This window comes from Salvelinus namaycush, unplaced genomic scaffold (genome assembly GCF_016432855.1).
Source record: "Salvelinus namaycush isolate Seneca unplaced genomic scaffold, SaNama_1.0 Scaffold1073, whole genome shotgun sequence".
Lineage (NCBI taxonomy): Eukaryota > Metazoa > Chordata > Actinopteri > Salmoniformes > Salmonidae > Salvelinus > Salvelinus namaycush.
The window spans coordinates 32,921-48,856 of record NW_024057757.1 but is presented as its reverse complement, the minus strand read 5'-3'; the positions used below and the strand labels follow the sequence as shown (position 1 = coordinate 48,856).

The following is a 15,936-nucleotide window of genomic DNA, read 5'->3' as shown; positions in this document are numbered from 1 at the left end:
TTCTGTAAAGCCATACAGGTATATTTAATGGAGGTGGTCATTACTGTAGAGCCATACAGGTATATTTAATGGAGGTGGTCATTACTGTAAAGCCATACAGGTATATTTAATGGAGGTGGACATTACTGTAGAGCCATACAGGTATATTTAATGGAGGTGGACATTACCGTAGAGCCATACAGGTATATTTAATGGAGGTGGTCATTACTGTAGAGCCATACAGGTATATTTAATGGAGGTGGTCATTACCGTAGAGCCATACAGGTTTATTTAATGGAGGTTTTTTAAGAATCTTTAGCGGGGTCAATCATTTTGACCCCTACATTTTGGGGGAAAAAATATTACTTGTTAATCAAAATATCTTTCTCCGAGCAATTGTATTAGTATAAAATAATATAATTCATCACATTTTTGGAGCGTACAATATAGCTCAGTCATTATTGCTGATCTGTATCAAGGGTAATAATTTCGGAGGGCACTGCATATGTAATGGACGTCGTTCAGTGAACCATGAGGGATGAGAAACATAACCTGGTCTGAGACCTGGAGACTTGTGTTGCAATGCAAGTCGGGATAAGGCTGTAGGTCTTCAGGTTATTACAGTCAGGATAAGGCTTCAGGTCTTCAGGTTATCACAGTCAGGATAAGGCTTCAGGTTATCACAGTCAGGATAAGGCTTCAGGTCTTCAGGTTATCACAGTCAGGATAAGGATTCAGGTCTTCAGGTTATCACAGTCAGGATAAGGCTTCAGGTCTTCAGGTTATCACAGTCAGGATAAGGTTTTAGGTCTTCAGGTTATTTACAGTCAGGCTTTAGGTCTTCTGGTTATCACAGTCAGGATAAGGCTTCAGGTCTTCAGGTTATCACAGTCAGGATAAGGCTTCAGGTCTTCAGGATAAGGCTTCAGGTCTTCAGGTTATCACAGTCAGGATAAGGCTTCAGGTATTTAGGTTATCACAGTCAGGATAAGGCTTTAGGTCTTCAGGTTATCCCAGTCAGGATAAGACGTCAGGTCTTCAGGTTATCACAGTCAGGATAAGGCTTTAGGTATTCAGGTTATCACAGTCAGGATAAGGCTTTAGGTATTCAGGTTATCACAGTCAGGATAAGGCTTTAGGTCTTCAGGTTATCACAGTCAGGATAAGACGTCAGGTCTTCAGGTTATCCCAGTCAGGATAAGGCTTTAGGTATTCAGGTTATCCCAGTCAGGATAAGACGTCAGGTCTTCAGGTTATCCCAGTCAGGATAAGGCTTTAGGTATTCAGGTTATCACAGTCAGGATAAGGCTTTAGGTCTTCAGGTTATCACAGTCAGGATAATGCTTCAGGTCAGGTTATCACAGTCAGGATAAGGCTTTAGGTCTTCAGGTTATCACAGTCAGGATAATGCTGTAGGTATTCAGGTTATCACAGTCAGGATAATGCTGTAGGTATTCAGGTTATCACAGTCAGGGTCCACCAGATACCCAGACCCAGTCACATACAATATTTGAATATCAATTTTAGATTTTCTCCATCGTCTTCCACGTATAAGATAAGGACTGAGCTCCATGTTCTGCTGTTCTTATGTACCAACTTTTTGTTTTATCTTAAATGTAATCACTGATATCATACACACGTTGCACGTGCTTCTGCCTCTGCATTGCTTGCTCTTTGGGCTTTTAGGCTGTGTTTCTGTATAAGCACTTCGTGACAACTGCTCAAAACATCAGAATTATGAGCCCAGACTACCTCCAGTCGCAACCAACCAATCATCACGCGGCCCCACCTCTACCTGCCACGGGGCTCACCAGCTTGTAGTCCTAAAACCAGGAAATGAGTTCCCTCTAGAGAAGTTAATGGGGAAAGAATAGGGTTTGGGATAAACGCTGGAAATAAGATCTGCTTAGGCTTAGGACATCTTATAAATTATATGAGGTAATATGAGTCACCTAACATGACCTTTATGAATTATGAAGCCTGTATTCCAGTATTTATGCTGCAGTAGTTTATGTGTCGGGGGGCTAGGGTCAGTTTGTTAAATAATTATAATTAATAATATAATAATAATAATTAATAATATATATTATAATTTGATTTGATTTGTATGTGCGTTATAGGTTGTTATTTTTGTATTACATAAATTGTTAAAAATTCACAAAAACTGAAGAAAACTGACGAAAACTATGTCATAGAACAAAACATTTCAGATCTCCTAAGCCTGTGTTTACCACATACCTTAGTTTCCGCGTTTATCGAGAAAAAAAAAAAAACGTATTTCCCATAGACTTTATCCAACGAACCATGGCGGAGTTAGTGCCTACAAAATGACGCCATTATACTGTGATCCTCTTTTGAGCATGTCGACAAGACATGGATCTGACGCCTGCGCAGAAGCCAGCGTGAGTCTGAATCATCGATAGGGAGACTGTCGGAGCTAAGAATCTAGAGTGATGGGACCTGAGTGAAGGAACAGCCGCGAGTGATCACTCTCCAAGCCGGTTATGACAGGTAGATTTCAGCCTTCTATGCATTCGGATATTGTTTTAACGGTTTTTTAAAACGGGTTCATAGTGGAACGACTGTACTAGGCTATCTGATGTGGATTACATAATAGTGGTGGAAATATGATTCGCTGTATGGCATTTCAACATCTGGAAGTAACATTTAAAATGAGAAAATGTCTTGATCTACTGTGTCAACATTTAGGGTGGGATTAACTGTCGAGTTTTGTATTTATTTTTGTAAGAACTAGACAGAAGACGTGTTGTCAGACTCAGATCAATAGTGTTTTGTAGTTTTGTAAATAGACAGTTGACTTCCCAATCTCAACTTTATTTAGCCTATAGCATGCACCTGGTGTGGCTCTTAGAATCCAAAGCAAATCCGTTTACTTTGACGATAACAGCTTGTAGCCTAATCGATTACATGGTTTGATGCTATTATCTTAGATAAAAGATGTCTCAAGGGGACTGTGAAGGCAAGACGAAGGAAGGACGTGTGTGTCAGAGCAGTATGGCGTCATGTCTTACGTCCCTGCCCTCCTTGGGTAGAGCGGATTCTCATTCAGCACCAGGGACAGCGACATCTCTCTCTCTCTCGCGCTGTAGTCGCAGCTATAAAAGAAGGTCGCATTTTTGCCGGTTTACGCTACATGTTCACCGCCCCGCAAATAGCACTGTTTCCTTCGTGTTTCGGTTTAAATGTTAATTATTTGAGATTCTAGAATGGGTTGGGTTCCAATCGGTGAGAGAACACGATCAGGTGTATTGACCACTGGCATCCACGTGACCTTATAATTGGTATGACAGAGGTTATTGTATCGGCTACGTTGTCGTTTCTGTTGTGTTTGTTTACTTGACAACTAGGTTTGTGTTTACATGGTTATATTACTCATCAAAGCATTGGATTGCAACAAAATGACGCTGTGGGCTCTTCAGAGACATATTTATTATGTATGATAGAGATTGTCAAGGAGTACACAAACTATACATATTGCATATCTCATTATTAGCATTTTGCATAATACTAAATGCTGAATATTTAAAGTCATTATTTTTGCCATATGCACATTCGATTTTATTTGACCTTTATTTTAAAGACCAAGGTCTCTTTCACAGATAAATCCTGCATACACATCAATTACAAGATACAAAAAAATACAACTACATCATTCCACACTGACTACATGTAGACAACAGAAGTGTTATTCATTCAGATAGAGTCTACATAACATCCTTCAACACTGACTACATGTAGACAACAGAACTGTTATTCATTCAGATAGAGTCTACATAACATCCTTCAACACTGACTACATGTAGACAACAGCAGTGTTATTCATTCAGATGTAGTCAGTGTTGAAGTATGTTATGTAGACTCTCTCTGAATTAATAACAGTTATGTTGTCTACATGTAGTCAGTGTTGAAGGATGTTATGTCGACTCTATGTAGACAACAGCAGTGTTATTAATTCAGAGAGTCTACATAACATCCAGCAGGCAGCAGGTAGCAGGTAGAAAGCAACAGGTAGAAAGCAACAGGTAGAAAGCAACAGGTAGAAAGCAACAGGTAGAAAGTAATAGGCAGCAGGTAATAGGCAGCAGGTAGCAGGTAAAACAGGTAGCAGGTAAAACAGGCAGCAGGTAATAGGCAGCAGGTAGCAGGTAAAACAGGTAGCAGGTACAACAGGCAGCAGGTAATAGGTAGCAGGCAGCAGGTAATAGGCAGCAGGTATTAGGTAACAGGTAAAACAGGCAGCAGGTAGCAGGTAATAGGCAGCAGGTAATAGGCAGCAGGTAGCAGGTAGCAGGCAGCAGGTAGCAGGCAGCAGGTAGCAGGTAGCAGGCAGCAGGCAGCAGGCAGCAGGTAGCAGGTAGCAGGCAGCAGGTAATAGGCAGCAGGTAGCAGGTAGCAGGCAGCAGGTAGCAAGCAGCAGGTAGCATGTAGCAGGCAGCAGGCAGCAGGTAGCATGTAGCAGGCAGCAGGTAGCAGGTAATATGCAGCAGTTAGAAGGTAGCAGGCAGCAGGTAGAAAGCAACAGGTAGAAGTAATAGGCAGCAGGTAATAGGCAGCAGGTAGCAGGTAAAACAGGTAGCAGGTAAAACAGGCAGCAGGTAATAGGTAGCAGGCAGCAGGTAATAGGCAGCAGGTAATAGGTAACAGGTAAAACAGGCAGCAGGTAGCAGGCAGCAGGTAATAGCCAGCAGGTAATAGGTAACAGGTAAAACAGGCAGCAGGTAATAGGCAGCAGGTAATAGGTAACAGGTAAAACAGGCAGCAGGTAGCAGGTAGCAGGTAACAGGCAGCAGGTAACAGGCAGCAGGTAGCAGGTAGCAAAGCAGGTAATAGGTAGCAGGTAATGGTTATGTCCCATGTAACCACTATGTGATAGAAACCAACCCTTATGTCCCATGGAACCACAATGTGATAGAAACCAGCCCTTATGTCCCATGGAACCACAATGTGATAGAAACCAGCCCGTATGTCCCATGTAACCACATTGTGATAGAAACCAGCCCTTATGTCCCATGGAACCACGATGTGATAGAAACCAGCCCTTATGTCCCATAGAACCACAATGTGATAGAAACCAGCCCTTATGTCCCATGGAACCACAATATGATAGAAACCAGCCCTTATGTCCCATGGAACCACAATGTGATAGAAACCAGCCCTTATGTCCCATGGAACCACAATGTGATAGAAACCAGCCCTTACGTCCCATGGAACCACAATGTGATAGAAACCAGCCCGTATGTCCCATGTAACCACAATGTGATAGAAACCAGCCGTTATGTCCCATGTAACCACAATGTGATAGAAACCAGCCCGTATGTCCCATGTAACCACAATGTGATAGAAACCAGCCCGTATGTCCCATGTAACCACAGTGTGATAGAAACCAGCCCTTATGTCCCATGGAACCACGTTGTGATAGAAACCAGCCCTTATGTCCCATGGAACCACAATGTGATAGAAACCAGCCCTTATGTCCCATGGAACCACAATGTGATAGAAACCAGCCCTTATGTCCCATGGAACCACGATGTGATAGAAACCAGCCCTTATGTCCCATGTAACCACAATGTGATAGAAACCAGCCCTTATGTCCCATGGAACCACAATGTGATAGAAACCAGCCCTTATGTCCCATGGAACCACAGTGTGATAGAAACCAGCCCTTATGTCCCATGGAACCACAATGTGATAGAAACCAGCCCGTATGTCCCATGTAACCACATTGTGATAGAAACCAGCCCTTATGTCCCATGGAACCACAATGTGATAGAAACCAGCCCTTATGTCCCATGGAACCACGATGTGATAGAAACCAGCCCTTACGTCCCATGGAACCACAATGTGATAGAAACCAGCCCGTATGTCCCATGGAACCACAATGTGATAGAAACCAGCCCTTATGTCCCATGGAATCACAATGTGATAGAAACCAGCCCTTATGTCCCATGGAATCACAATGTGATAGAAACCAGCCCTTATGTCCCATGGAACCACAATGTGATAGAAACCAGCCCTTATGTCCCATGGAACCACATTGTGATAGAAACCAGCCCTTATGTCCCATGGAACCACATTGTGATAGAAACCAGCCGTTATGTCCCATGTAACCACAATGTGATAAAAACCAGCCCTTATGTCCCATGGAACCACATTGTGATAGAAACCAGCCGTTATGTCCCATGTAACCACAATGTGATAAAAACCAGCCCTTATGTCCCATGGAACCACATTGTGATAGAAACCAGCCCTTATGTCCCATGGAACCACGATGTGATAGAAACCAGCCCTTATGTCCCATGGAACCACAGTGTGATAGAAACCAGCCCTTATGTCCCATGGAACCACAATGTGATAGAAACCAGCCCTTATGTCCCATGGAACCACATTGTGATAGAAACCAGCCCTTATGTCCCATGGAACCACATTGTGATAGAAACCAGCCGTTATGTCCCATGTAACCACAATGTGATAAAAACCAGCCCTCATGTCCCATGTAACCACAATGTGATAGAAACCAGCCCTTATGTCCCATGTAACCACAGTGTGATAGAAACCAGCCCTTATGTCCCATGGAACCACAATGTGATAGAAACCAGCCCGTGATTGGGAGGCCCATAGGGTGGGCGTACAATTTGCCCAGCGTCGTCCGGGTTTGGCTGGGGTAGGACGTCATTGTAAGTAAGCATTTGTTCTTAATTAACTGACTTACCTAGTTAAATAAAGGTTACATTTAAAAATATATATAAAAAAATAATGGTTATACACCATGGACTGAGTTGATGTGGATTTGTTATTCCTGCATGTTGTTGTTTCTACATAAGCAGCAGCTTGAACATTACTATTCAGGAGGCAGGAACACAACGTGGTATCCTGAACAGGTAGCAGGCAGAAACACAACCTAATATCCTGAACAGGTAGCAGGTAGCAGGCAGAAACACAACCTAATATCCTGAACAGGTAGCAGTTAGCAGGTAGAAACACAACCTAATATCCTGAACAGGCAGCAGGTAGCAGGCAGAAACACAACCTAATATCCTGAACAGGTAGCAGGTAGAAACACAACCTAATATCCTGAACAGGTAGCAGGCAGAAACACAACCTAATATCCTGAACAGGTAGCAGGCAGAAACACAACCTAATATCCTGAACAGGCAGCATGTAGCAGGCAGAAACACAACCTAATATCCTGAACAGGCAGCATGTAGCAGGCAGAAACACAACCTAATATCCTGAACAGGTAGCAGGTAGCAGGCAGAAACACAACCTAATATCCTGAACAGGTAGCAGGCAGAAACACAACCTAATATCCTGAACAGGTAGCAGGTAGAAACACAACCTAATATCCTGAACAGGTAGCAGGCAGAAACACAACCTAATATCCTGAACAGGTAGCAGGTAGCAGGCAGAAACACAACCTAATATCCTGAACAGGCAGCATGTAGCAGGCAGAAACACAACCTAATATCCTGAACAGGTAGCAGGTAGCAGGCAGAAACACAACCTAATATCCTGAACAGGTAGCAGGCAGAAACACAACCTAATATCCTGAACAGGTAACAGGTAGAAACACAACCTAATATCCTGAACAGGTAGCAGGTAGCAGGCAGAAACACAACCTGATATCCTGAACAGGTAGCAGGTAGCAGGCAGAAATAATACCTAATATCCTGAACAGGCAGCAGGTAGCAGGCAGAAATAATACCTAATATCCTGAACAGGTAGCAGGTAGCAGGCAGAAACACAACCTAATATCCTGAACAGGTAGCAGGTAGCAGGCAGAAATAATACCTAATATCCTGAACAGGTAGCAGGTAGCAGGCAGAAACACAACCTAATATCCTGAACAGGCAGCAGGTAGCAGGCAGAAATAATACCTAATATCCTGAACAGGTAGCAGGTAGCAGGCAGAAACACAACCTAATATCCTGAACAGGTAGCAGGTAGCAGGCAGAAATAATACCTAATATCCTGAACAGGTAGCAGGTAGCAGGCAGAAATAATACCTAATATCCTGAACAGGTAACAGGTAGCAGGTAGCAGGCAGAAACACAACCTAATATCCTGAACAGGTAGCAGGTAGCAGGCAGAAATACAACCTAATATCCTGAACAGGTAACAGGTAGAAACACAACCTAATATCCTGAACAGGTAGCAGTTAGCAGGTAGAAACACAACCTAATATCCTGAACAGGAAACAGGTAGCAGGCAGAAACACAACCTAATATCCTGAACAGGAAACAGGTAGAAGGCAGAAACACAACCTAATATCCTGAACAGGTAGCAGTTAGCAGGTAGAAACACAACCTAATATCCTGAACAGGTAGCAGGTAGCAGGTAGAAACACAACCTAATATCCTGAACAGGTAGCAGTTAGCAGGTAGAAACACAACCTAATATCCTGAACAGGTAGCAGTTAGCAGGTAGAAACACAACCTAATATCCTGAACAGGTAGCAGGTAGCAGGTAGAAACATAACCTAATATCCTGAACAGGAAACAGATGGATGATTCAAAATGGGAGCAACACTGTGGCTGATCATTCATCATTATATCTCTCTCCCATAATAAAACTGTTTATATGTGTGTGTGTGTGTGTGTGTGTGTGTGTGTGTGTGTGTGTGTGTGTGTGTGTGTGTGTGTGTGTGTGTGTGTGTTGTGTGCAGGCAGTGGCACCCGGTGTGTGTGAGGTTAGTGTGGTGCTCTCTCTCTCTAGACAGAGCTGAGGTGAAAGGGTCAGGATGGCTTCAGCCTGTGCTGAGATCTGTGGGTCAGACTACGCTGAACAGACGACGCAGCACGACCAGCGATACGGCGTCAGATCATACCTCCACCAGTTCTACGAGGAGTGTACTGCCTCCATCTGGGAACGCGACGAAGACTTTCAGATTCAGAGATCGCCTAGTCGGTGGAGCTCTGTCCTCTGGAAGGTATGATATGTGAGAGAAGAAATATTGGGATATTGGGATATTGAGATATTGGGGTATTGGGATATTGGGATATTGGGGTTATTGGGTTATTGGGATATTGGGATATTGGGATATTGGGTTATTGGGATATTGGGATTTTGGGTTATTGGGATATTGGGATTTTGGGATTTTGGGATTTTGGGATTTTGGGATTTTGGGATATTGGGATATTGGGATTTTGGGATATTGGGATATTGGGATATTGGGGTTATTGGGTTATTGGGATATTGGGATATTGGGGTTATTGGGGTTATTGGGTTATTGGGATATTGGGATATTGGGGTTATTGGGTTATTGGGATATTGGGATATTGGGATATTGGGTTATTGGGATATTGGGATTTTGGGATTTTGGGATATTGGGATATTGGGATTTTGGGATATTGGAATATTGGGGTTATTGGGGTTATTGGGTTATTGGGATATTGGGATTTGGGGATTTTGGGATATTGGGATATTGGGATAATGGGATATTGGGTTATTGGGATATTGGGATTTTGGGATTTTGGGATTTTGGGATATTGGGATATTGGGATTTTGGGATATTGGGATATTGGGATATTGGGGTTATTGGGTTATTGGGATATTGGGATTTTGGGATTTTGGGATTTTGGGATATTGGGATATTGAGATATTGGGATATTGAGATATTGGGATATTGGGATATTGGGATATTGAGATATTGGGATATTGGGGCCAAGGTGCTGATAACATCCTGACATGGTCTGGGTAGTGTATTGAGCCAGGTTACTGTGAACATCTGCCTGTTCAGGTCTGTCTAGTGTTAGGAACCCTGATCCTGTCTCTCCCTCCCCCAGGTCTGTCTAGTGTTAGGAACCCTGATCCTGTCTCTCCCTCCCCAGGTCTGTCTTGTGTTAGGAACCCTGATCCTGTCTCTCCCTCCCCCAGGTCTGTCTTGTGTTAGGAACCCTGATCCTGTCTCTCCTCCAGGTCTGTCTAGTGTTAGGAACCCTGATTCTGTCTCTCTCTCCCCCAGGTCTGTCTAGTGTTAGGAACCCTGAACCTGTCTCTCCCTCCCCCAGGTCTGTCTAGTGTTAGGAACCCTGATCCTGTCTCTCCCTCCCCCAGGTCTGTCTAGTGTTAGGAACCCTGATCCTGTCTCTCCCTCCCCCAGGTCTGTCTAGTGTTAGGAACAATGATCCTGTCTCTCCCTCGTCAAGGTCTGTCTAGTGTTAGGAACCCTGAACCTGTCTCTCCCTCCCCCAGGTCTGTCTAGTGTTAGGAACCCTGATCATGTCTCTGTCAGGACCCGGTGTGAGAAACAGTCACTAATAGTCGGCAGAACCCAGAAGATGAGGCAGACTCAGCAGTACTAGAGATGGTGGTTTAATAAAAGAACAAGATCTTCAGGCAAAGAATATAAATCCACAACGTCCAAAATAAAGCCAAGAGGCAAAAAATGGATATCCTCCAAAATACAAAGAAACTCCACAAAGTGGTAAGAACAGCAGGGAAAAAACAAACCTCAAAAGACTAATCAAAAATAAACAAGAACTAAACCAGAGAACCTCTGGAAAATCCAATAAGAGAAATATATGTTCACAACAAGGCTTGGGCTGGGGCTGGGTGCTAACATACAAACACTGAGCAAAGAACTGAGGAACACACAGGGTTTAAATACCAACAAGGGAACGACACACAGGTGCAAACAATAATTAGAATTAGGAAAAACAAAAGGTTCAAAAAATGTGCAATGGGGACATCTAGTGACCAAAACCTGAACAATCCTGGCCAAATCCTGACAGTCTCTCCCTCCTCCAGGTCTGCCTAGCGTTAGGAACCCTGATCCTGTCTCTCCCTCCCCCAGGTCTGCCTAGCGTTAGGAACCCTAATCCTGTCTCTCCCTCCCCCAGGTCTGTCTAGTGTTAGGAACCCTGATCCTGTCTCTCCTCCAGGTCTGTCTAGTGTTAGGAACCCTGATCCTGTCTCTCCCTCCCCCAGGTCTGCCTAGCGTTAGGAACCCTAATCCTGTCTCTCCCTCCCCCAGGTCTGTCTAGTGTTAGGAACCCTGATCCTGTCTCTCCCTCCTCCAGGTCTGCCTAGCGTTAGGAACCCTAATTCTGTCTCTCCCTCCCCCAGGTCTGTCTAGTGTTAGGAACCCTGATCCTGTCTCTCTCTCCCCCAGGTCTGTCTAGTGTTAGGAACCCTGATCCTGTCTCTTCCTCCTCCAGGTCTGCCTAGCGTTAGAAACCCTGATCCTGTCTCTCCCTCCCCCAGGTCTGTCTAGTGTTAGGAACCCTGATCCTGTCTCTCCCTCCCCCAGGTCTGTCTAGTGTTAGGAACCCTGATCCTGTCTCTCCCTCCCCCAGGTCTGCCTAGCGTTAGGAACCCTGATCCTGTCTCTCCCTCCCCCAGGTCTGTCTAGTGTTAGGAACCCTGATCCTGTCTCTCCCTCCCCCAGGTCTGTCTAGTGTTAGGAACCCTGATCCTGTCTCTCCCTCCCCCAGGTCTGCCTAGCGTTAGGAACCCTGATCCTGTCTCTCTCTCCCCCAGGTCTGTCTAGTGTTAGGAACCCTGATCTTGTCTCTCCCTCCCCCAGGTATGCCTAGCGTTAGGAACCCTGATCCTGTCTCTCCCTCCCCCAGGTCTGTCTAGTGTTAGGAACCCTGATCCTGTCTCTCCTCCAGGTCTGTCTAGTGTTAGGAACCCTGATCCTGTCTCTCCCTCCCCCAGGTCTGCCTAGCGTTAGTAACCCTGATCCTGTCTCTCCCTCCCCCAGGTCTGTCTAGTGTTAGGAACCCTGATCCTGTCTCTCCCTCCCCCAGGTCTGTCTAGCGTTAGGAACCCTGATCCTGTCTCTCCCTCCCCCAAGTCTGTCTAGTGTTAGGAACCCTGATCCTGTCTCTCCCTCCCCCAGGTCTGTCTAGTGTTAGGAACCCTGATCCTGTCTCTCTCTCCTCCAGGTCTGTCTAGCGTTAGGAACCCTGATTCTGGTGACAGGCCTCGTTGTCCTACTGGTGGGCTACACCACCCCGACTAAGATCGAAGCGTTCGGGGAAGACGAGCTCCTCTTCGTGGACAGCCACGCTGTGCGCTACAACCGAGCCTTGGACGTGTGCAAGCTGACAGGCGCCGTGCTGTTCTGCGTGGGCGGCGGCCTAATGGCCGTAGGTCTCCTCCTCTCGGCCTTCTCAAAGAGCTACTCCAAGGAGGAGCTGTACCTGCAGCAGAAGTTTAAGGAGAGGCTGGTTGATATCCAGAATACCGTCCATCCCATCACCGGAGCCCCTACTCCGGGGGAGAGTAAGATCCCTGTCACCCTGTCTAAAGTGCAAAGTGTCCAGCCCAACTCAGAGACATAACAGTTATCGATGTAGTAGTGAGAGGTAGATCATCAGTGTTGTTCATGTGTCCTTGTTTCCTTACCCTTCTAAAGGTCAGCTTACGTCATCTTAGTGCTTCTCCTTAAAAACAAACCCTGTGTATCCAGCACTTAGACTAAAGGCTGCAGGAGGTTTCACACAGGTCCTTTCATGTAACGCTGTGTTATAAAGAATGCAGGAGGTTTCACACAGCTCCTTTCATGTAACGCTGTGTTATAAAGGCTGCAGGAGGTTTCACTCAGCTCCTTTCATGTAACGCTGTGTAATTAAGGCTGCAGGAGGTTTCACACAGCTCCTTTCGTGTAACGCTGTGTTATAAAGGCTGCAGGAGGTTTCACACAGCTCATTTCATGTAACGCTGTGTTATTAAGGCTGCAGGAGGAATCACACAGCTCATTTCATGTAACGCTGTGTTATAAAGGCTGCAGGAGGAATCACACAGCTCATTTCATGTAACGCTGTGTTATAAAGGCTGCAGGAGGTTTCACACAGCTCCTTTCATGTAACGCTGTGTTATAAAGGCTGCAGGAGGAATCACACAGCTCATTTCATGTAACGCTGTGTTATAAAGGCTGCAGGAGGAATCACACAGCTCCTTTCATGTAACGCTGTCTTATAAAGGCTGCAGGAGGAATCACACAGCTCATTTCATGTAACGCTGTGTTATAAAGGCTGCAGGAGGAATCACACAGCTCATTTCATGTAACGCTGTGTTATAAAGGCTGCAGGAGGAATCACACAGCTCCTTTCATGTAACGCTGTGTTATAAAGGCTGCAGGAGGAATCACACAGCTCCTTTCATGTAACGCTGTGTTATAAAGGCTGCAGGAGGTCTCACTCAGCTCCTTTCATGTAACGCTGTGTTATAAAGGCTGCAGGAGGTCTTACACAGCTCTTTTCATGTAACGCTGTGTTATAAAGGCTGCAGGAGGTTTCACACAGCTCATTTCATGTAACGCTGTGTTATAAAGGCTGCAGGAGGTCTCACTCAGCTCCTTTCATGTAACGCTGTGTTATAAAGGCTGCAGGAGGTTTCACACAGCTCCTTTCATGTAACGCTGTGTTATAAAGGCTGCAGGAGGAATCACACAGCTCCTTTCATGTAACGCTGTGTTATAAAGGCTGCAGGAGGTTTCACACAGCTCCTTTCATGTAACGCTGTGTTATAAAGGCTGCAGGATGTTTCACACAGCTCATTTCATGTAACGCTGTGTTATAAAGGCTGCAGGAGGTTTCACACAGCTCCTTTCATGTAACGCTGTGTTATAAAGGCTGCAGGAGGTTTCACACAGCTCCTTTCATGTAACGCTGTGTTATAAAGGCTGCAGGAGGTTTCACACAGCTCATTTCATGTAACGCTGTGTTATAAAGGCAGCAGGAGGTTTCACACAGCTCCTTTCATGTAACGCTGTGTTATAAAGGCTGCAGGAGGTTTCACACAGCTCCTTTCATGTAACGCTGTGTTATAAAGGCTGCAGGAGGTTTCACACAGCTCCTTTCATGTAATGCTGTGTTATAAAGGCTGCAGGAGGTTTCACACAGCTCATTTCATGTAACGCTGTGTTATAAAGGCTGCAGGAGGTTTCACACAGCTCATTTCATGTAACGCTGTGTTATAAAGGCAGCAGGAGGTTTCACACAGCTCATTTCATGTAACGCTGTGTTATAAAGGCTGCAGGAGGTTTCACACAGCTCCTTTCATGTAACGCTGTGTTATAAAGGCTGCAGGAGGAATCACACAGCTCCTTTCATGTAACGCTGTGTTATAAAGGCTGCAGGAGGTTTCACTCAGCTCCTTTCATGTAAATCGGTGTTAGTGTCAACTACTGGCTGGGTTACAATCAGCCTACATGATTAATGTACCTAGACCAAGAAACTAACAGACTCACTGTATAGAGCAGTGGTTCTCACCCTGGGGTACTTATCCTATCCACAGAGGGTACTTATCCTATCCACAGGCAGAACTTATCCTATCCACAGGCAGAACTTATCCTATCCACAGAGGGTACTTATCCTATCCACAGGCAGAACTTATCATATCCACAGGCAGAACTTATCCTATCCACAGGGGGTACTTATCCTATCCACAGAGGGTACTTATCATATCCACAGGCAGAACTTATCCAATCCACGGGGGGTACTTATCATATCCACAGAGGGTACTTATCATATCCACAGGCAGAACTTATCCAATCCACGGGGGGTACTTATCCTATCCACATGCAGAACTTATCCTATCCGCATGGGGAACTTATCCTATCCACATGGGGTACTTATCCTACCCACAGGCAGAACTTATCCTATCCGCAGGGGGTACTTATCCTATCCACATGCAGAACTTATCCTATCCGCATAGGGAACTTATCCTATCCACATGGGGTACTTATTCTATCCACAGGCAGAACTTATCCTATCCACAGGCAGAACTTATCCTATCCACATGGGGTACTTATCCTATCCACAGGCAGAACGTATCCTATCTACAGGGGGTACTTATCCTATCCACAGGCAGAACTTATCCTATCCACAGACAGAACTTATCCTATCCACAGACAGAACTTATCCTATCCACAGGGGGTACTTATCCTATCCACAGGCAGAACTTATCCTATCCACAGGCAGAACTTATCCTATCCACAGACAGAACTTATCCTATCCACAGACAGAACTTATCCTATCTACAGGGGGTACTTATCCTATCCACAGGCAGAACTTATCCTATCCACAGACAGAACTTATCCTATCCACAGACAGAACTTATCCTATCCACAGGGGGTACTTATCCTATCCACAGACAGAATTTATCCTATCCACAGGGGGTACTTATCCTATCCACAGGGGGTACTTATCCTATCCACAGAGGGTACTTATCCTATCCACAGGGGGTACTTATCATATCCACAGGCAGAACTTATCCTATCCAAAGGGGGTACTTATCCTATCCACAGGCAGAACTTATCCTATCCACGGGGGTTACTTATCCTATCCACAGGCAGCACTTATCCTATCCACAGGGGGTACTTATCCTATCCACAGGGGCACTTATCCTATCCACAGGCAGAATGTATCCTATCCACAGGCAGAACTTATCCTATCCACAGGGGGTACTTATCCTATCCACAGGGGGTACTTATCCTATCCACAGGCAGAACTTATCCTATCCACAGGCAGAACGTATCCTATCCACAGGGGGTACTTATCCTATCCACATGGGGTACTTATCCTATCCACAGGCAGAACTTATCCTATCCACAGGCAGAACTTATCCTATCCACAGGGGGTACTTATCATATCCACAGGGGGTACTTATCCTATCCACAGGCAGAACTTATCCTATCCACAGGCAGAACTTATCCTATCCACAGGCAGAACGTATCCTATCCACAGGCAGAACTTATCCTATCCACAGGGGGAACTTATCCTATCCACAGGGGGTACTTATCCTATCCACAGGGGGTACTTATCCTATCCACAGGCATAACTTATCCTATCCACATGGGGTACTTATCCTATCCACATGGGGAACTTATCCTATCACAGGCAGAACTTATCCTATCCACAGGCAGAACTTATCCTATCCACAGGGGGTACTCATCCTATCACAGGCAGAACTTATCCTATCCACAGG

At 45.1% G+C, this 15,936-nt stretch overlaps 1 protein-coding gene across 1 annotated transcript; it reads left to right on the top strand.

Annotated features, from left to right (window-relative positions):
- Positions 1-8,737: 8,737 nt before the first annotated feature.
- nrsn1 (neurensin 1) lies at positions 8,738-12,287 on the top strand. The gene is made up of 2 exons (XM_038982211.1): positions 8,738-8,926; positions 11,889-12,287. The coding sequence occupies exons 1-2, from the start codon at positions 8,738-8,740 to the stop codon at positions 12,285-12,287; spliced, it is 588 nt and encodes a 195-aa protein (XP_038838139.1).
- Positions 12,288-15,936: the final 3,649 nt, after the last annotated feature.

What these genes read in the sequence shown, in the direction of transcription:
- nrsn1 (XM_038982211.1), top strand. Translation starts at nt 8,738, where the DNA reads ATGGCTTCAGCCTGTGCTGAGATCTGTGGGTCAGACTACGCTGAACAG. An exon ending in GGAGCTCTGTCCTCTGGAAG is followed by an intron (nt 8,927 to 11,888) that starts GTATGATATGTG and finishes TCTCTCCTCCAG; the next exon opens with GTCTGTCTAGCGTTAGGAAC.